Source organism: Dromaius novaehollandiae, chromosome 10 (assembly GCF_036370855.1).
Source record: "Dromaius novaehollandiae isolate bDroNov1 chromosome 10, bDroNov1.hap1, whole genome shotgun sequence".
Classification (NCBI taxonomy): domain Eukaryota; kingdom Metazoa; phylum Chordata; class Aves; order Casuariiformes; family Dromaiidae; genus Dromaius; species Dromaius novaehollandiae.
This window is the reverse complement of record NC_088107.1, coordinates 3,584,489-3,604,894: the sequence shown is the minus strand read 5'-3', so window position 1 is coordinate 3,604,894 and position 20,406 is coordinate 3,584,489. Positions and strand designations below refer to the sequence as shown.

At 49.6% G+C, this 20,406-nt stretch overlaps 1 protein-coding gene across 4 annotated transcripts; it reads right to left on the bottom strand.

The window, feature by feature from the left end:
• Positions 1–5,508: 5,508 nt before the first annotated feature.
• CILP (cartilage intermediate layer protein) lies at positions 5,509–20,406 on the bottom strand. 4 transcript variants are annotated; one of them, XR_003262397.2, is made up of 11 exons: positions 20,176–20,406; positions 17,724–17,850; positions 17,365–17,466; positions 14,626–14,709; positions 12,909–12,962; positions 11,126–11,311; positions 9,626–9,940; positions 9,407–9,515; positions 8,855–9,012; positions 5,831–8,242; positions 5,509–5,580 (listed from the first exon to the last, which is right to left on the bottom strand). XR_003262397.2 is itself a non-coding variant. In XM_026121742.2 (10 exons), the coding sequence occupies exons 2-10, from the start codon at positions 17,782–17,784 to the stop codon at positions 5,922–5,924; spliced, it is 3,390 nt and encodes a 1,129-aa protein (XP_025977527.2). In that variant the 5' UTR covers positions 17,785–17,850; positions 20,176–20,406; the 3' UTR covers positions 5,509–5,921. The 4 variants fall into 4 exon arrangements, 3 of the variants coding, with proteins under 3 accessions (XP_025977527.2, XP_025977528.2, XP_025977529.2); XM_026121742.2 differs by having other exon boundaries at positions 5,509–8,242; XM_026121743.2 differs by lacking the exon at positions 20,176–20,406 and adding an exon at positions 20,078–20,159 and having other exon boundaries at positions 5,509–8,242.

Here is a 20,406-nt window from a genome sequence, read left to right as displayed (position 1 = left end):
GGGTAACAGCAAAACAAGAAACAGGCAGACCTAGTTTTTCAGAGTACCACTGAAGTAAAAGCAGAGCCACTGGAGCTATTCAGACTTGAGGCACCATTCTATTAGCTTCATATTTACAGAATTATCACTGAAAACTTGGAAACCTAAAAGGAAAAAAAAATTTGCAGAAGTTGTGTAGGCTTGGCTGTCACTAAGGTTCCATTTTCCTCATGCTCATTAATAAATGCCAGCACTTTGTGCTTAAGACTCTTCCGCATGTCCTTTTGGCTGTTGAAAAGAGATGAATGCATTGAAAAGTCTCAAGGACTTGTGTCTGAAATTTAAAGCTGAAGTCATGTCTTGAATTTATTCTGAATGGGGTCTATATCAAGGTGGCAGGAGTTTTATACACTTGAGTAAGACTCGGTGCAAAAAAACAAAATTCAGAAAAAGCATTATATAATGTGGATAAAATGCTTCTAAAGAAGCATCTGTTAGAGCAGATGCTGCAGTATTTTTCTTTCTTTGCCATTAGTCCAACAATTAATTTGCCTCTGACAGGCTTTCTAGAACACATGATCCTCCAAGAAGTCCAGGCCTGTGAGCCAGTCAAAACCTGGAAACAACAGTAAGGTGAAAGTCGGGCTCCAGTGGAGAATTCCTTTGACTTTGACTGTAGACTTAAGGGTGGAATCTGTGCTGCAGAAATTTAAGAATTGACAACTGCTTCTAAGCAAATACTGTATTTCAATGCTTTGCTCCCTCCTGTGTGCTACTTGCAAGTAAAGACTGTGATGTCATTTTGCTTTAATTTTTCAGATTAGCCTTTCTATGAAAGGTTAGATAACGGCCTATGCCAATAGAATGGATAGGGGATTTTTGTTTTTGTAGATGGTAGGTGTTTGGTGTGTTTTTATGTGTCTCGTTACCTCACTGAAATCACTGATCTGCATTTTATGCCAGCTTGCCTTGTGTTTTCCCACTTGGAGCTTCTGGGAATTTTTCACCTTTTCTTTTTTATTTGTTTGTTTTTAAAAACCTCATAGGCATCAGTTTCAAGTGCTTCAAGGTGAGGATGTTTGAGGATAAAAACGCATTCTTTAAAGCTGCTTCCCAACAGACAGTGAGGTTTTTGACGCTAGTCCAGCTGTATGTTAGAAGTCTGGCTTCACACATGAATTGTATCAGAAGCTGAATTAGTAGAGAAATGAAGAATGTACCAAAAAAAAAAAAAGTTTTCAGATGACCAAAACGTTAATACATCTGCTATGTTCCTAGGAATGATTTTAGAGAAAATTCCTTGTTGGTTAACTTCTTTAGGCTCCACTGCTGCTTTTTTTTTCTTTCTTTCTTTGAACCTGCTCTGGCATCATAAAGTTCATAGCAAAAGAAAATTATATTTGTAGCCTTGTGTGGGTCCAAAGAAAGATCCTTTGAAGCAACTTCAGAATTGAGCAGAAAAGCTATTCCCATCTTTTGCATTGTTATTATTCATAGAGCAGAACCGTTTGGTCAGAGTAGTATGCGCAGTGTAGCCTTGCGTGCATCTCCAAAATGACGTGTAGCAAAGCAATTATTGCTATGTGGTGTTAATGCTGCTAGTTGGATTATTAGCCTCCAACTAGCAATGTCTGTATTAGGTGTTAGCATTAGAGGGAACTTGTAGGGCAATTCCTATATCTCTTGGTGACAGTTTTAGATTGCACCTCATGTGAAATCTATTGTTGTTAGTCATTGCTGGCAAGTGGTAATTTCAGTCCTAACTAGAGCATATAGCAACAGCAAAGAGTTTGCGTGCATCTTCTGGAAGTTTGAAGTGGAGTACAGTCAGAAACCATCAGTAGATGGTGCTCTCTGCATCTCTTTTAGGGGAAAAACAGGGTCAGCTGGGCAAAAGATTGTTTAATTAAAATCTAGCTCAGAATGTCTTCAGTTAGGTCTTTAATACCAAAAAATGTTTAAAGCATGTTGTAGCCAGGATGCATTATTTGTGCATGTGATATAATCTTTTGATCTGTGCAGAATTTTCTTTAAAGTATCTCTCAGTTCCTTTCTATATAGTAAGATATCAAAGGTTAGACAGGTTTTTTTGGTTAACAGTTAATGTCCTAGCTATGAAAATGCACATCTTCACTCCAATAATTTTATGGAGGAAAAGAGAGTAAAATGTATTTATTTTTATGGAGAAAATCTTTGGCATACTATTTATGACACGGTAAAGAGGCTTTAAAGGGAATTGGTGTTCCCCAGGCAGCTTTTAGTCAAAATACCTCTTTGGAAACTTTGCCTCCACCTAGCTCTGTAGGGATTTAACCCAGTAGGTAATGATTATTTTTGCAGAGCGCACACAACAAAAATGGGGCTTTTGCTGATGAGGTGTGGAGCAGCATGTCAAGGTTGACTCTGGAATATAGACATTGTGATTCAATTCCCAGTATCACTGCTGAGGTCAAGGACAACCACCGTAGCAATTGAAAATTGATACTAGTGAAATAAAACAGCTGTTCTTCCCTCAGAGGAGAGAGAAAAAGTAGCAAAGGTATTCCTAGGCCAATATCCACTAAGGCTTAGTTTAAGATCCCTGAAGCCAAATTATTGGTAGACCTGCAAAACTTCTGAACACCAGAAGGGCTCTGGTGTTGGAAAGGGATGATATCATCTTCAATTTCAAATAAATATGGGAAGTGATATTTCCTAATATGCTGGTGATTAGCAGTTAGATGCATCTGTTCCATAATCAGAAACCTTACTACTCCCCCTTCTCCTTAAGAATCATCTTTATTCCTGTTTACTGCTGAATAAATTACAAGTAAACAAAAAGGGTAAGTGACTATATTTACAGGTATACCTGAGCCTTGTCAAGAAGTAGATTACAAAAATCTGTGAATAATTTGAAGGTTGAGACTAGATGAGAATCTCCCTCCTTGTGGTGTTTATCCTGACTGCTGGCAGCTTGATAGCTTCTGGGAGGCAGTGGTTTTTCCTTTGTTGAAAACAAGAGGAGAGAGAGGTCATCGGGTTTATCTGAGGGTTGGAAACTAAGTGACCTTAATAGAAGATGCTTTGCCATTAGCCTAACCTGCTGATGTTTAGGAGCCACCTCTCCCCTTTGAGACTGTTTCTCAAGGTTGGTGGTCTGAAAGCCAAGGCAGAGGGAGGAGCTGAGTCACAGTGTTTCTGCATTCCTCTAGCTGATGCTCTCCTTTGTGATATGTGGGAGTGTGGTTTATGTTTTGGGTTGCTGAAAGGACGCTGTGCACCGCACTGACCATAAACACAAGCGCTGAGGAGCTGCAGAATTCAGAATTGACACTGAACTGTAACATAAAACCTGTGTAGGCGAGGTGGAAGCTAGGACCTGTGTTTAGTTTTTCTCCTAAATAAATTTGCTTAATGGATTTGGAATGGTGGCTCATCAGTAATGAAGAAGTGTTAGCACTGCGTGGTGGTCGTTGGGCCAAGGTTGTTTTCTGCTAATAGTGTGTAAACACCCGTGTTTGAAACCTGTCTTGCTTGTTATCCATTATAATCTGTCAGCAGCCTCCTCTGAGAGCTCAGGGACTCGGTGAGTGCAAAGATTAGTTTGTTCCTCCAAGTCAGAGTTGAGCTGCAGTGGGGGGGGGGACAGTTTGGGGAAACTTGCAGAGCATCTTCCTGTTTCATGGACAGACAGAATTTTAGGCCTTAAGTCTGTGACCATTTTACTGCTATTAAACAGAAATTTTTCCCCCAAAAGAAAGAGCCTTAAACTCTGCAGTGTTTGGCTCGGGTAAGCCCACATGCAGCACAAGGAGCAGATCTTGAGCCTGTTTTCATCCAAGTAACTCCTGGGCTGGTCTGCAGAAATCATTGTGTTACTTCACTCTCAGTGATGAAACCAAGACCAGGATTTGGCTGCCTGTCTCTGCAGAGGAGGAGGGGAATGAAGGGAAGAGACAGTTCTCTGCTAGTCTGCAACACAAGCCAAGAGCTCTGTGGGAAGGTCCGAGCTAATGCTCCCCACTAGCTGCCTTGGCCGGAGCTCATGCCAAACCATCACAGCAGACTAGACACAAAAGAAAACACACACAGTCTAAATTCATTGGTATGAAGATGATGTGCCAGAGTATTCCACAGCTCTTCCTTTTCTGCTTCTCTTTGATAATTGACAACTTGCAGAAGAACAGATTTTTTTTCCCCCCTATATAATTTACCTTTTTCACCATAAATTGCGCTTTATAGGCAGTGAGTTCGGCACAGCTCTGTCCTTAATGCCTGAGATGCTCTATTAGAACTGAAAACCTGTTCCAGAGCTTGCTAAACGCTACTGAAAGGTTCCCTTCACCTTAGTGAGCTGTAGATGGGGCTCAGAATAGATCTAGATCAGAACCTGCTTCATACACATTAGAGGGAATTGAGTGGTAGGGGAAGAGAAACCACGCTTGAGTATGTGTTTGAATTCTGAATTGAGTTTTCATCCAGTAGCACTGGCCAACTTCTTGTGATCTCTTGTGGTGGAAATTCCGGTGTTGGAGGCTTGCTGGCTTGCCTGCACCCCCAGTGTATTGCTAGTGGTATGTTTGAGTGTAAAGCATGGGGTATGTTCCCTGCTGGTGTGGTACTGAATTCATCTCTAGAAGTGGATGAGGGAGCTCGTGGGGTTTTGATAAGTATCCAGGGCAATGCGTTTAGCGGATGATTTGTAGCAGTAGCTGTCTGTCTGACCCCTTCTGTGGCCATCTAGACCTTCAGATCAGACAGCTTCTTGCCCAAGAGAGTCCTGCTCACTGCTGCTGAATATGGAGGGAAATCAACCTCCTCCCTGTCTCTGCACCTCCTGGCCCTGCTCTAAATTCCCCGATTTGCTGTCATCCTTAAAGCATTGGTTCCCAGCCTTTCCCCTTCTCCCCCCATCCTCTCATGTCCTACTCCTTCCTCTCTGCTGGAGCCTGCTGCTGTCTCCTTAGCTCATCCCTCACCCAGACCTGCCGCTCTGCTTCTCCCAGCACTGCGGCTTATCTCTCCCCATCTCACAGTGCTGGTGCTGCCTGTGAGTGGGGGACTGATTCCCTGACAGAGCCCGGACGTGACTGCAGCACGCTCTGGCCAAGCCCTGGACTCGGGGGAGCTGCAGCTATCTGCTAAACCACTCACCCGTACCCAGGATCGGCCTTACACTGGAAAAGCTGTGACCTGTTTGTGAAAGGGATTGTGAAATTCAGCAAATTCTTTCTCAGTCAACTCTACATGTGGTTTATTTACTTGGACATGTCACACACAAAAGGAATACACCATTGTCAAAGTAACAAAATTACTTTTTTATTAATCTACCCTATTCTAGAGCATGGATTTTCTTCTCAAAGAAGGCAAGAGGCAAGAGCAGACTGATCTTATCCACGTGGAACCTACAAATCCACACGGCTTCTCCATGCTATCAAACGTGAGTTTTTAGAAAGGCAGCTGCCAGTACTTTAGCTTGAATACAGTCATTCTAAAACAAGCTAGAAATAAATAAAATACTTACATTTCAAGTAAAAAACTGCAGTTGAATTCAGTATGAGGAAATCAGTTTATTCCTTTTCATGTTACCAACTACTGTACAGGTACTTGGGCTGGCAAAGTCTGCAGATGCAGAACAGAAGAATGTTTTATGTACATGATTTAATTCAATTATGTATTTAGTTTTCCCTTTAGGCTAACGTGTGAAGCTGTTTAATATCAGGCAGAAAGAAGATTTTATGGACATGTTTAATAAGACAGGAACCCACTACAACTACCGGCCCCCAATTTTTGCCTTCTGTCTTTCCTTTCTGGTGCAATGCAAAATGAAAAATGCGCACCTTAATTACATCTCAAAAATAATGACACCTACCTGCTTTGAGATAGATTATTTGCAGGTAGATATTCCTTTCAGATTATATTTAATCAAATGTGAGTGACTTTACCGAGGCTTCTATACAGCTCTAGTATGTGGGAGAGCGCCGAGCTCTCATTCTGCGGCTTCCCTGTGGCCTTCGATATGCTGGGCTTTCTCTTGGCAGGTCCAGTAGCGACTGCTGGCCTGAGTTCCTCTGGGACTGGAATATGCTTTGCTCTGCTGCGCTCCTTTCTGAGCAGGTAAAAGTCAACGCGACACCAATGTCGCTCTTCATAGTTCTGGAAGTGCCATCAGACGTGCCATCAAAACACCTGCCCAGGGCGATTTCCTTGGCGATCCTCGGGTCCTGGTCGGTAACCGTGTAGATGCCATAGTTATGCCCTAGCGGGTCAAGGGGAGCCAGCATTGTATATTCGCTGGAGTCGTTGTTCGTAGCCATGGGGAGGTGGTTCACCAGGTACTCGTGGAGCATGCTGTTAACGCTCTCTCGGCGGCAGCTGCCTTGTGGGATAACTTTCACGAGGGTGCGGTCCACGCGGTCTTGGTCGTAGAGCATGCCGCTGCACTTGAACTCCAGGCAGGCTGCTGACACATTTGGCTGGTCGGTAGCACGAATGCTGCGGACGTCTCTGATGCCGTAGAGCTTGCCAATGGTACGGGGGTGCGTCCCACCCATGTTGCGAGACCTTATGTTCACCTCTTGGGGTCCGTTTATTTTTACTTTAATGTAGCAGGCCCTAAATTCCATGGGCTTGGGCCACCATGCCAGGTAGTCATCAGTCCAGCTCATAAGGTCATCTTCGTTGAAGGGAACGGTATTGTAGTCATACCTGTCTCCCTCTATCCTGTAAAATCTGAAATGAGCAGCACTGTATGGAGCTTCCTCACATTCTTTCAGGTTTTCATATGCATAAATAGGGCCGTTGTTCTCTTCTGGGGAATTGGGGCTTGGCTTGGCCATATTGATACTGAAAGCAGTTTTCTTAGTGCTTGGGTCCTCGTGGTCTGTCCTCCTGTAATTGAGCTTGTTGAGATATGGCTGTGGGACCCCAATAACATTAGGGTTGAGTTTGGGAGCAGACGATACAGCTTCAAGTTCTTCACCCCCCATGCTTGCCAAGATATAAGCTGCATAGGCCTCTGGGTTTTGCTCGTCACAGAAGGCTGGCACGCAAGCGCCATTGGGACCAGTGACCACGCTGTCAAAACGACCCCACGCTCTAGGGTTGGAGGAGAACCCTGGCTCTGGCTCTGTGTTTATAACAGAAATCACTACCCCTTGGATCTGTTCACTTGGCAGAAATCTCTCGCTTCGATAGGCACGGACTTTGATATAGCACCGTCTGTTCTCTGGGACATCCAGGTTAAAAAGCCGCCTTTCTTTGATCTCCATGTTTCCAACCAAAAAAGTTCTTTCCTCTCTTTTGTGTCGTCTGCTCTTTTCGAGGCTGAAGTCCCCTTCTTCCTCCCATAATCCTGTCTCTGGATTCAGTGACCAAAGCTTCATCTCTTCCAGGTGTTCTGGCATCTTGACCTGAGCAGTGTCCAAATGAACCTTCACCTCTCCTGCATTAAGAGACTCTGTACCCAGTTCATCAGTGAAATCCACCGAAAACATGCCATATGTGCGGAGTGGGAATACATCTCCTTCCTCATCTACAAAGTTCAGGTCACTTTGTGTCACATCAGCTGTTGAGATGTTTCTTGGGTCCAGAAATGTCACGCTGGCTTTCACTTTGCCTGTGTAGACTTCTCCATTCTTCCTATAAAATGCATAGGGAGGGATTTCTAATTCAGCAATTGGATCATCATCTTCCATTTCTCCCAGCGAAATCACATTGGTCTCAGAGGATTCTAATGTGACAGGGGCTTTCTTTCGTAGTAACTTGATCTCGTGAAACACGGCACCTCCCTTTTCGTTGAATGGCAGGACTTTAGTTGTATTCACAAACTTCTGTAGACGATCAACGAAAGTTAGAACCAGTCTCTCTGTATCTGCTGGGACGTGGACGGAGAAAGTTCCTTTGTAGCCAGTCATACTCACTCTTTTGTTCCCCATGTAGATGTGGCCAAACCTCAGCGGCTCACCATTATCTGCTGCTATGGCTCTGCCTCGTACAGTTTTTCTGGTCTCTGTGCATTTTTTGCAGCCACATTCTACAGCGACTTTAGTTGGGAGCGTGTATCCATCGCAGGAGATCTCTCTCGTTTCCATTTTAGAGACACCGCAGCAGTAAGAGGTGTTGTCTTTACATCGGAGTCCTTTGTCTGGCTTCCCAGCGCAGATCTTTGCCGGGCACTTGCCCACGTCGTAGTAGAATGAGTTAGTTGTTTTTTGGAAACAGTCATGTGGAAGTTGGATGAGATGGCTTTGGGGCTGGGGATTGCAGGCTGCCTCATGTCTTCCTGTTAAATAGGATTTGTTAATGAACGGTATGAAATAAGTGTACAGCCCTTGGTATATGGTTTAAAACCCTCAGAGCTAAACATTGCTTCCAATAACAGTGAGGCTTGCACAGCAATAAAACAGATGTTTTGTGGGATTTTTGGTTAGCTGAATTCATCTGGCCTTCATTTCAGTAAAGCAGGTGCTTAGTTTTAATGTAAGGTACCTGATTAAGAGCAAATCTATTTGGCAAAGTGTCCCAGCTCCTGCTTACCTGCCACTGCCATCAAACACAGCCTTAGTTAGACATTACAAGTGCTGCACTTTTGGCTATGGACAGACTTAAACATATTTCAGGATCTTAAAACACTGCAATGTTCATTTGTAAGGCAGCAAGTGCAGAGAGCAATCACTGTGCCTAACAGATTGGGTTTGGCAGGTCCTCTGAAATCCGGAATGCCAGTTTTCAGAGAGCATCTGGCTGATAAGTCAGTCGCACTTCGCTGCTAACCAGGGAAGGAGATAAAACCCTGAATATTCTTCCCGTGACTTTTCTTGCCTGAATGTAGCGGAATTTCTGTGCATTGGTTTCTGCACCCTGCCACCTCCCAGCTGCACGTTTTTTTTCTTACCTATTACAGAAAGTTTGGCGGATTGGGATTTTGCTGAACCCCCATCACTACTGGCCTTGCAAAAATACTCTCCCGACTGGCCTCTGTTCAGGTTCTTCAAAATCAGGTTGTTTTTATACTTGTATATGGAGGGATCCAGCAGCGAGCCGTTGTGATACCTGCCAGGAACAGGCGGACAGTTAATGAGACAGACTGATCGCATGGCTGGAGCAGAGCTGTGTCCTAATCCTGGCCATGCTGCATCCCGCTGTATAGATCTGTGCAGGATACCAGATCTCTTGCCTCAATTTCCTCACTTTTTTGTATGTTTTTTGCAGTAAGTCTCTATGCAGATTTCATTACTATATATGTGAGAAATGCCAGCTCTAGAAGTCTCCCATCACTTGCAGCAATGGGTTCTCCATCTATTAAGTCCACTGTTTTACAGTTATGATGTTTATAAGTTATGATGTTTATGTTTACCTTTATGAGGATGGTAAGGAAATAAAAATCAAAACTGTGCAACAGGTAAGACTTCTGCCCGCCTGTCATGAGGGTCCGTGAGCTCCTTACCAGAGGTAGCGGTCGGGGGCTGGACTCCCGACAGCGTTGCAGCAGAGCGACACGCTTTGTCCCACCCTTCTTGCTTTGTCGTCAGGACTCTTCAAAATGTACGGTTTGCCTGTGGGAGGAGGAAAAAGCCATCTCATTAGACCGTCCATCCTAAAATCAAGTTTTATTTCTCATAACTGTGTAAAGCCTCCTGCTCTCTTCCCCTCTGCCTGGGCTTACCTGATCTTTCCAGCTGCACTTGGATCGCCAGATTCCTTTTGTTGCTTTGCGGCACGGTGACGGTAGCAGTCACGTATTTGGCCTTCTTTATTTTAAGGGTGTTTTTGCCATCCGGGCAGACGCCAGGGATCCTAAACATGCCCCCGCTGTCGGCTGTGGTTAACAGCTTGAGTTTCTTGGCCTGCAGGTAGACACGGGCTTCGGCGGCGGGCGAACCGTCTTCGAGGGAGACCTTCCCGTGCAGGGTCGCGTCCTCGCACATGCAGGCGTCGCAGTCGGCGTTCATGCGGCCCATGGTGCACGTGAGGTTGCAGGCTGCAGGAGAGGCGCGCGGTCAGGAAGCGGCCCGGAGACACGGCAGGCTGCCGCGAGTCCCCGCGAGGCCCCCGGTGCGAGTTCAGGTCTGCTTTTAATTTAGATGCAATAAGGCAGCTACTGCATAAGGAATGAATTGTATCCAGAACACATTTTTACTGATTATCAACAGGGCCCATGTAGTTTCAAACCTGACAATTAGTAGAAAGTAGCCACGTGGATGTAATTACCTATAGGAACTGTTATTTAGCTTCCCCAAAGGCCTGAATTTCAGGGAAACTTGAATCCAGACCAGCATGTGAGCTCTTAGTTGAACCCTGGCAAAACCACAAATCCAAATATCCTCAACTGCATTGTTTTCAGTTATAAACTCATGTCTAAATGGTGTGACATTGGTTTATCTTAAAAGCTTTCTTCCCTATTAACCTATTTCCTTCCCAACACAGGATACTATAGGATTAGGTGTCAAATAAGCATTATCTGACAGGTCTAGCAAATGCTCTCCCAAACAGTGATTCTAAAACACTTTCATAACAGTGATTCTCCTGTGATTAATCTCTGTTGGGAGCCACTGTTCCTTCCGCTTGTGATGCCTCAGATCCTTCCTTTTACAATCACAAAGCATCCCTATGTGGCAGCTGGGGTTTTATTTTTAATGCTGGAAATAAGCCATAGAAATTAAAGAAATCGGTGAAAACCCAAAACAACTTTCCTGGTGGGAAAAAGGAATATTTTTTAGAGTGATTTGTTTAAAAGGGCATGATAAGAAGGACCCCTTTAGCAGGGTACGTTGCAGTTCCCCATACCCCTATATTCCCAACTTTTCTTACTGGGGCCGACTACGTGGAGACGGCAGCCTGCGATCACCCAGTGCTTTGCAGAGTAGCCTCAGAGTTTGAGAGCTGCTGTTGTAACAAATTAACCAGATTTTTCCTGTATCCCCCAGATCTTTATGGGTCCGTCATGATCCTCTATGCCTTGGTCCCCCCTAATTTTGATATTTAGCCATCAAGTCTCCATGCTGTGCTCCCTTAGTATGATCTGGATGGTACTGATGGGGGGTGTTGGGGCAGGTTTTGCAGCTCACAAAATCCTGGCAAGGGAGAGAAAGGATAAAATGGCAGTGAGGGGAGCAAGTGAGATCAGGACATCGTCCCCTGCCCGTAAATAAGCTTATGGGAGCACCTGAGCAAACGTGTCCGATGCAGAGGCGTCCTTCCTCGGTTACTTCATTGCAGTGTGCGCCCCAGAGGCGCTCTGCCAGGCAGGACCTGGTGCGCTTCTGAACGCCCGTTTGGCCACACTTTCCTGAGCACTCGCTCCATTTCGACCACGGAGACAAAAACCTTTTTGAATCTTGCAGCAGTGGACCTTGAATAACATCATTGCTGTGTTACTGAGATGCACATGACATATATGACGATCTTTCATGCCTGAAAATGGGCAGTTTTCATAACAGATTCTATATAGCTAAGACTATGCATTTGGATATTATATACCACATAGATTATGCAGACTCAAAGCATGTTCAAGGATCTCAGAAATAAAGCATGAGAAGGCATCTGAATGCTTCTAACTTGAATCCCTGCAGGATGCTGAATTCAGAATGATGAGGATAACTCAAGGGGAGCAAAGCGTACGCAGCTCATGCTTGGTTTTGAGTGACTTTGGTTTAAAGGAAATCAAAATGCATTGTCATTTAAATGCTGTCTGAGGGGCAACACATGCCTGTGTTTTAACATGGTTAAATTAAAAAAAAAAAAAAAAGGGGGGGGGGTAAAATTGCTGGTGTGATCATGCAGTGTGTCTTTAACCATACTTCAGCCTACGTTGCCTGTATGACAAGTGCATGTCCTGCTGTGAGCATCGGTTTTACCGTGTGAAGCAGAAGCCTGGGAGGCTACTGAGCACACCCAGAGAGCATTTCAGTGGGCAGCTGATTTGTAAAACACAAAGGATTTATTGGGAGTTTTGTGTGCAGTCGGATGTTTAAAGGAATTTCTTTGAAAAACTTACTATAAGGTGTTAATTTAAACTGCTTGAATGGGAGAGATCTGCTCCCGGTTTGTGGTTTGGGTTTATTTTTAAATGACAATATTCTAATAATGTTTACGAGGATGCACTTGTGACTAAAGTTTCTAAAAATGAGGTATCTTGGAAACGTGCATGTGACATCATTTCCTCACACCTACTCTTCCGCCTGATGTGTGATGAACCAGGTCAAGTGATTTACTAGAAAGGCAGAGAGGCACAAACAGCTGAACTGTTTGAGTAGTGACATTTGAAATTGAAATCCTGTCTTACCAGAGCAGGTATTTAAATAGGTTTTGATGGCTGGAAAAGACAGTTTGAATGACAGCAGCCACAGAGCTGTGACATCTGGTTTGGAAAGGAGTGCTTGGCTGAACTGGGCGTTTTTAATCTGTTGGCTTGTTGGTGTCTCCAATTCAGGGTCCTGAGGGGCAGATCGATAGACCTGGTCTGACAATTTGGGGGTGAATAGGAGGAGGTGAGCTTTCCAGGAGGTGCACTGATAAATGCCTGCCTCTTTTTGCACTGAAAAAACATTTAATGTGCAACAAATTAAAGCGTGACTTCAGCGAGATGCTTCCTAATCCTGCTTCATTAGTTTGGGATCAGCCAAGTGCAAAGGTCCAAGGTTCACTTGGACCATGGTGGGTGTCTGCACCCAGAGCAACGGCTGCTATGTCCTGCCGAGTCTGGAGGCTCTTCTGTAATATAAATAATGACTGTTAAAACTGATGCTTTAGTCTGCAGAACCAGTGATGGTAGGAAAGGAAGGATGAGGTGGGTCTCATGGAGGAAAGCGGCATCACGAGGGCCTGGGGGGCTCCGCGACAGCAGAAAGGGCAGTGAGCAAAGCCCGGGGGGAGAAGCCCGGCGGTGCAGCGTGCGCGGTGGGAGAGGTGCGGGAAGGGAGCGTCACGGCCGGCGAGTGGGAACGTACTGCGTCTGACGTAGCCCAGCGTCGCTTCTCCCCCGCGAGAGCTGCTCCTCCTACCTGCGGGGCACAGGAAGGCATGGGGCAATGCAGGCAGCGTTTCCGCAGGCCGCTCCGCATTCGACATCCCTCCCACGGGGCTGGAGCATCCCGCTGGGCCTGGCTGCTCGGCGGGGACCCACTCTGCGGTTTGCCATTCGACCCGCGTGGGTCTCTCGCCCACCCTCCCCTGCAGCAAAGCCTGTATTTGCCAGGTTAAAAACTGGCGTTTGAGTGTTTGCAATCCGCACCGCCGCCGGGGTGGCTGCTGCAAAGCCCAGGGGCCGCGTCCCGCGATCGCTGGCCTGCAGCTGGGGCAGGCGGGCGCCTCGGCCCCGGGAAAGCGTTGCTGAGCTCAGCACAGGGCTCCCAGTGCTGTGTTTACAGCTCGCTGCCTACAGCTGGGGGCAGAAGCCTTAGGTCCCAAAGCATTAGTCAAAAACTCCAGGGTTTGTTCTATTTCTTCCTCGGGAAACATGAGCTGCCCCCGTTCTGCAAGCTCCAGCCACAACGACTGATTTGTGCCATCCGTTTGGAGGGGAAAACACAGTTTTCCCGACAGTTTTCCTAGAATGTGTCTCGACGGGTGGGAGGGAGAGATGCAAATCCCCTGTCTGGGCACCTGTGTCCCCGTTTGCTGTGCTCTGACTCTTCCCAGACACGCGGCGCGCTCCCGCCCGGCAGCTAAGCAGCGACAGCCACAGCAACACCGTGAGAACAAGACTGGAGCCTGGGAAAGTCCGGTAATCCCTCGGCTCCACCGTCATTGTTCATCCCTTCCAGCGCCCGGCGGAATTTAAATCCTCGCCGGCAATGCCAAGGGTTAGGCAATAAAGCCCGAGGCGTCAGGGTATCTCCTGAGGATTAACGAGCCATTGGGAAGAGCCAGCGGCAGAGCCAACTCTGTGGGTCGTTGCTGCCCCTGGACTTTGATCCTCAAGAAACATCCTGCACCGCTGTCACCGCCTGCCCTCATAGGGACGGGACAGTGGAAAGTTTAGTCGCCTTCTTTGCAGCTAAGTCGTTAAGCTAAGCTGCTGCCAAAGCTGGCTGCGACGCTTATGCTGCATTAGAAGACAGGCTGGGGCTCCGTGACGGCAATGTTTAAACCCAAATTTTACAGGGGCACCTCAGAAAATGCAGCCAGGGGGGAGAACGGGGGCTTGCTTTTCATTTTGCTGGCTGCAAAGCTGAGTGGGCTTCGTTAGGAGGTGGCCTGCATGAGCTCCTTCCAGGCGTGTAGCAGGAGGACCATCTACGCGGCGTTAGGCTGGGAGGACGAGCAAACGGGAGCAGATGTCGAGCTACCTCCCACTACCCGAGCCTGGCTGGGCTGGGCGTAACGCACTGCTCTAGTCAAGGTTTCCTTGTCCCACCACCTCTCGGAGGAGCCGGTGAGGCGGTGGTCATGCGCTTGACCCCGCGGGAACGGGGGTGGTGGTCATGCACTTGACCTTCAATGTTCCAGGAGAGAAGCCAACAGCGTGTGTCAGCAGTAGCCAAAATCCTACAGGAGGTAGGGGATGATTAACACTTATTCCATTGCCTAAGTGTCCCATCTAGTCAAATACATTGGTTCAGTAATAAATTAAGGTTGTTTTAAAAAAAAAAAAAAAAAAAAAAAAGTGGATAAACACCCATTGTCCTCAGGAAGGAAAGCTGCCAGAGTTGCAAAATGACTTACTTTCTAGGCTGAGCATTACCAGTGGGCTGAAGGTTTTCTGCCTTATCTGGATCCTGCCAAGGGCTGGTTTCAGGATCCTTTGACCTGAAGGGAAAATTTACAGAATTGGTAGTCAGGAAGATGAGTGGTTAGAGAGATCCGGGTGTTCTTAGCCATTCAGTTATTCCAAACTCCCTTTGGGTTGCAGCTTGGTTAGTGCCATGTCAGACACCCCCTCGGAGTCAGCTCTGGGGTTAGAGCCATCTGTGTACTGCAGGGACCTCCTGGTATGGTGTAGCAGCTGGCCTGGGCATGCCAGCTCTGCTCCCAGGGCTGAAAATCCAGCCGGGAACATTGCATTTGGAGGCTTGTTGACTTCCCTTCTTCCCATCCCTCCTACCCCTCTTCCATCGCCGAGGCAAGGAGGCCCAGCACACCCTAGCGAGGCTCGGTTTCTTCGGGAACATGAGGCTGGGAGAGCAGCTGGAAGCAGCAGATCCCAGGAAGGGCAAGAGCCAGCACTGAGCCCCCATTCCCAGGGAGAGACCTGGCCCGATGAGGGCTGAAGGCAGGTTTCCCGATGGGGGAAAACGTGGCAGTCCCTTAGTTTGCTTCCTCCTGCTGCCACCTCTGCCGTGCATGCTTTGCTGGAGCTCTTGGCCTGTCTAAGCCTCACTGGCTTCAACCCAAGCAAAAGTTTCAAGCTGCCATGAATCCTTCAGGCTGCCAAGACCAGCGTTTGCAGGTACGTTTGTGCCGGGCTAGCCCAGACGCTGAAGGGCAGCGTTGTTCTGCTCAGATTTTGGAGGGGAGCTGCAATAGGTGCTTTTTGCTAGGCTGGGAGTCTGCATGGGGGGAGGAGGAGGAAAACGGGCTCTTGTTGCTGAGCCCACCCTCGTTTGGGCCGGGAAGGACATGGCGAGCTCTGCTTGCAGAGCAGGGGTACAGGGTGGCCCACTGGACGGAGAAACCTGCCTCAGCTGCAGCCTTGTCACATTAAAGGGACCCTGGCATCATCTCTCAGGTCTTTGTTCCCATCCAACAATAACCAGGGAACAGCAACCGTGTCCCCTGCGCAGTCCGCTTAGGGACGTGGCGTGTGGGAGATGCCCAGTGCATGGAGCGAGGGAGACATCTCGCAGGCGCCTGCATGGGTAAATCCCGCCCAACAGCATCACTGCGGCTCAGGTAAGGTGCAAATTCACCACTTAGTAGCTAGGAAAAGCTTTTTCACCTCCTCCACGCGGGAGAGACTTGGATCAAATTCTGTTTTTACATTTGCAGGGTTCCTGCCTCTCCCTGCATGAGGAGCAATGAAGGCGAGGTAGAGGAGCTCGTGCTCTCCTGCTGTGGACCTGGTGAGGATGGTTGTCGCTGCGGGATGCGAGCTGTGCTCCGCGCTTGCTGGCTGCCAGCGTGCGCGAGGGGAGCTGGCAGCCCCCGGCTTGTTTTCTCGGTGCTGGCCGGGGGCCTGGCTATTTACTGCGAGTCTTGGCGCCTGGTTGCGGAGCAAGGTCCCCCACCCACCTTTGTGCCTGGTGTCCTCACGGACTGCAAAACAGTGGAAACTCAAGACAGAAAAGGCTGTGAGCAGGCCAGAGGGCGAAAACGCAGCTGCAGGGGAGCCGGGGCAGCCAGGGCTTCCATCTCCGACCCTTTTCCAGCACACTGAGCCCATGTCCTTTCCAGGGCGTGATTTATTGCTCAGGATGCTTTCCCTGTTCTGTCCCAGTCCAGCTACATCTAAACTGGTGAACGAAGCAAACGCCCTGCCCGGCCCCGGCTCTCGGCAGATGCTCGGCTCAGGGTGCAGGAGGCAGAAGCTCTTCAGAGCCTCTGCGGGATTTCGGGGCACGTCCCCAGCGAAAGATTGATTCTGTCTGTTCTTATCCCCAGGCTTCTGGCCAGAGGACTTCAGGGAAAAATTCCTCTATAGTCTCAGAGAACAGAACAAAATAGCCTGCAAACATGTTTTCTCTGAAAAGCCCATCGGAGCAGAGGGGTAGGTTCCTTATCGCTCAGCTCTTTGGTATGCTAAGGCATTTAAATCCAGCAACGGGCAGATAAAATGAGCCTTGTGCATCTTTTCTTAGAGAACAACATAATTCCTTCCCAAATGGTTCAGTTCAGAGCCGGTGTGGTTGATGGGCACACGGGCAGTAATTGCTGCTAAAGGACCAGGGAAAGCAAGGGCCAGGAGTGGGCTGCAAACCCGAGAGCCGCAGGGAGGGCAGGGACCCTTCCCAGCACGGACGCTGGACAAGGGTGTCATCTGCAACCAGATGTTTTCAAACAACTCTAAGCTGAGGCTGTGCATATGCAGGTCTGCGTGGTCAGCCAAGGGCAGCAAATGTCTCTGTTAAGTTCCTTATCATTTTGTTTTCTTATCACCAAGAAGGTGTCTGATAGCCAGCGTTCGTGGTTTGGTTTCTGTTTTGTAACCAGCAAATTTCACAAAATCCCCTCACTATTTGATCTCAAATTTTCATTGTACACAAGTTTTCCATGGATAAGTCTGGAGGCCGCTTCTTTACGCGGCCTCGGCAGGACGGGACAGTCTGCTGTGCTTGAGCATGTAAGCAGGGGACGACCCGGGCTCCCTTCCCACCCCTGCCAGGTTTGCTGGGGACGCTGCAGCCTCGATCCTCAAGGCAGCCAGAAGCCTAATCCTGTGGCCGATCTGGACTTTGGTGTCTCCAGCCCTCGATTTTCCGTCTACAACAACATCTACAGCGGGGCAGTTGTGGTTTGGATACTAACGTGTGGCTATCCTAGGTGAGGAGCGCTCGGGAGGCGTCACCAGGAGGGCCCATCTAGCAGGGCTCGCCGGAGCTCGGCTGGAAGTCAGCGACTCGCGTCTGCCTAGATGGACACAAACAATTGCAAGTTCGTTTTGACCACGCTCCAAGGGGACTGGGCAGCAGCCAGCCCTCGTCTGGAAGTCGTTTAGCCGTGCTAACGCAGTGCTGACCTAGAGCCGGGGCAGCTTCCCGCTGGGAGCGGGCCGGCGTCTGGCTGCGCGGCTGGGGACATACCTTCACGTAGGCATGCCTGCAGGCAAGGGAGGGCAAGGGCATCTAGCTAACGTCGTGACCAAAATATAAATGTTTGACCTTCACCTAAAACAGATGTGGCTCCCAGGAGGAGGAGCAGCAGCAGCCATCCTTTCGCTGTGATCATCCTCGACGCAAGCGGCAACCGGGAGCTTCCTCAAGTATCCGTCGTCGTCCTGTGCCTTCCTCAGACCTGTGGGGACAAGTCCAGTTATTCCGAGCCTGATCTGGAGCCCCGTGAGCTCCGCGACAGGTAGCTGCTGCTTTCCTCGGGGTGGAGGCTGGTCTATCCCTGATGCTTACGGAGGCTGGGGTTTTGTCGCTCATGAGACGTGGTGCCACAAGCCCATCGATTTCACCCCACCCCTGACCACTGCTGAGCTCAGGAAACCTCTCCCAGAATAAGGTCTCACTGTGGTGGTGAGATGTCCCCTTGGATGGGGGAGAAGGTATGACCACAGGACCCGGCTGGCCTGGTAGGAGCATGCACGGCTGCTCCACGCATCCCTCTGCAGGAGCAGGGGCCAAAGAAGGAGACGAGCTGAAAGCCCAGGAGCTCTCAGCTCTATCTGTGAGTGCTGGAGGACCATCTGAGAAAGCAACCCAGTGTGTGTGCATGGCCGTTCGTGCCCGCTGCCCGTGGACCATGTCCTCCTGATTTATCATTTCAGGACCAGGGATCTTCCCATCCCACCTCTGGCAGGAGGTCACTGCTGTGACCGGGGGGAGCACGGGTCCTCCGCAGGACACGGTGGGCTCCCGGGGAGCTCCTGCTGATTTACACCCCGACGAGACGTGCACCAGACGCAGTGTGACAGCATCCACATCCTCTCAGCTGCTTCTTGCCTTTGCATTTGAACCGTCCTGCTAAATCTATTCTGCAGAGAGCGTGTTTAATGCTATATCCTTAAGGGGCCTTTTATAGATTAAGTACTTCTGCAGCGATGCTCTTGGAGGCCACAGCTAGCCCACACAGCTCCACACGCCTCCCCAAATGTCACTCTTCCCTCCAGGAGTGGCCCGGGCACAGCGGGGTTGGTACCGACGGGTGCTATGAGCGGGGCCAGGGCTCTGCCAAAACCCACGCCCAGGCTGGCGGCACCGGTGCCGTGGGCACAGAGCTGCAGCCCCCAGGCTCTGCGACGGGCGCTGAGCGTGCACGCGAGACCCGATCCCGGCTCGGCCGCCGGCACGCTGCGAGGGGCTTCGGGGAGCCCGGCAGGGACTTCTCCGTCTCTCTGCTTGCAAACTGAGCTTCGTACAGCAACACCCACTAAACACGCTGTATCACGGGAGTGCTGGGAAGGTGAGGGCTCGTGAGCTCCTCCAAAAGTGTAAAATCCCATGTACAAGGCAAGCCTTTGCTGCAAATTTTAGCGAGAATCCAAGTATGTTCCTTTTTTGCATGCACAGAGGGGAGGGATTGAGGCTCTCCAGCTCAGCTGCTTCCTACACTGCTTTAATAAGTCACTTAACCCTGTAGTTTCAAGTATTTGGGTATTCACTTTCGTGGAGGCACCCATGGTTTGATCTGCTGTTCAGAAATCCGGAGTGACACCAGCCGGAGTTACGGGCGCCTGGTTTTACGCGCTCCAGAGTTAATGAACATGTGGGAAATGCTGCCTGAGCCTTTCCGTGCCTCGGTTTACCCATGAAACGAGGCCAACAGAGACCAGCTAGCAGCAAAAATAGCTTGCAGTTTGTAAGCAGCTTTAACAAAACTCGCTGAGAAGGGGAATACGGGAACGGGAAACGCTGTACCAGACCCCAGCCGAACGAAAGTAACACGAGCGATAAATGAAGGGTGTTTTGTGAGTCTACGACGGGGTCACGAAGCCAGCGTCAGACCACATCCAGGAAAAAATTAATGCAGGTTAAAAGACTGTTTCCCACTTGGAGGCTATTTTTGGAGCCGGCTGTGCCTTGTTTTAACCGGATTTCACACAAATGTCACGCAGGGAGAATCGGGATGCCAAGAGCCGGCTTGAACCCGGCGTGGAGCAAATCAAAGCGAGACCTCGGAAGCGGGAAGGGTTAAGGCGTCCGCGCGCGGCCCCTCGCTGGAAGGAGGCTCCGGAGCCGGCGCCAGCCCCGGCACGGAAACGCGCTCGCGGCCAGCGAGATCAAACGACCCGGTTTCCTTCCCCGAAACCGGAGCCCGACCGCGCTTTCCATCCCGCGCTCCAAGTCTGCCGGAGGAAGCCCGCGCGCGGACGGGGAGGGCAGAGCCGACACGCAGAGCGCTGCAAGATGCCTCCGCGGCTGCAGACGGACGCGAGCCGCCAAGGGCTGGTGCCGGCCGGGCCGGCGAGCCGTCCCACGCTCCGGCAGCGCCGCGTTCCCACGCGCGTTTTCCTGCCCCCCCGCCGCGCGCTCCCGTTAACGTGCCACCCGCGCGTGTCCCCGTCACCCGCACTCACAGCCACTCGCATTGTGCAGCCTCGAGAGCTCAGCGGCGTTACGTAACCGCGGAGGGAACCAGCTGCAGCAGGGCTGCTTTGCCTGGTTTTGCTCTTACCTACATAAACCCCGTAAAAGCGGTGGAGGAAAATCCCATCGTCTCGGTGCCGGGCTGCGGTGCAGGGGGGGCAGCGGGGGCTCACCCCGGCGTCCTGCGCTGCTGCCGAGCCGGGCTGCAGCACGGGCCAGCCCCGCTGCCGCTCTTATATAGCCCGGCGTGCGGCTCAGGCGATGGCACCGAGCCACGGGACACGGAGCGAAAACAGAGCGGACGAGCGAGGCCACCGCA

What these genes read in the sequence shown, in the direction of transcription:
- CILP (XM_026121742.2), bottom strand. Translation starts at nt 17,784, where the DNA reads ATGATCACAGCGAAAGGATGGCTGCTGCTGCTCCTCCTCCTGGGAGCC. An exon ending in GGGAGCCACATCTGTTTTAG is followed by an intron (nt 17,467 to 17,723) that starts GTGAAGGTCAAA and finishes GTGTCCATCTAG; the next exon opens with GCAGACGCGAGTCGCTGACT. An exon ending in AGTGCAGCTGGAAAGATCAG is followed by an intron (nt 9,516 to 9,625) that starts GTAAGCCCAGGC and finishes CTCCTCCCACAG; the next exon opens with GCAAACCGTACATTTTGAAG.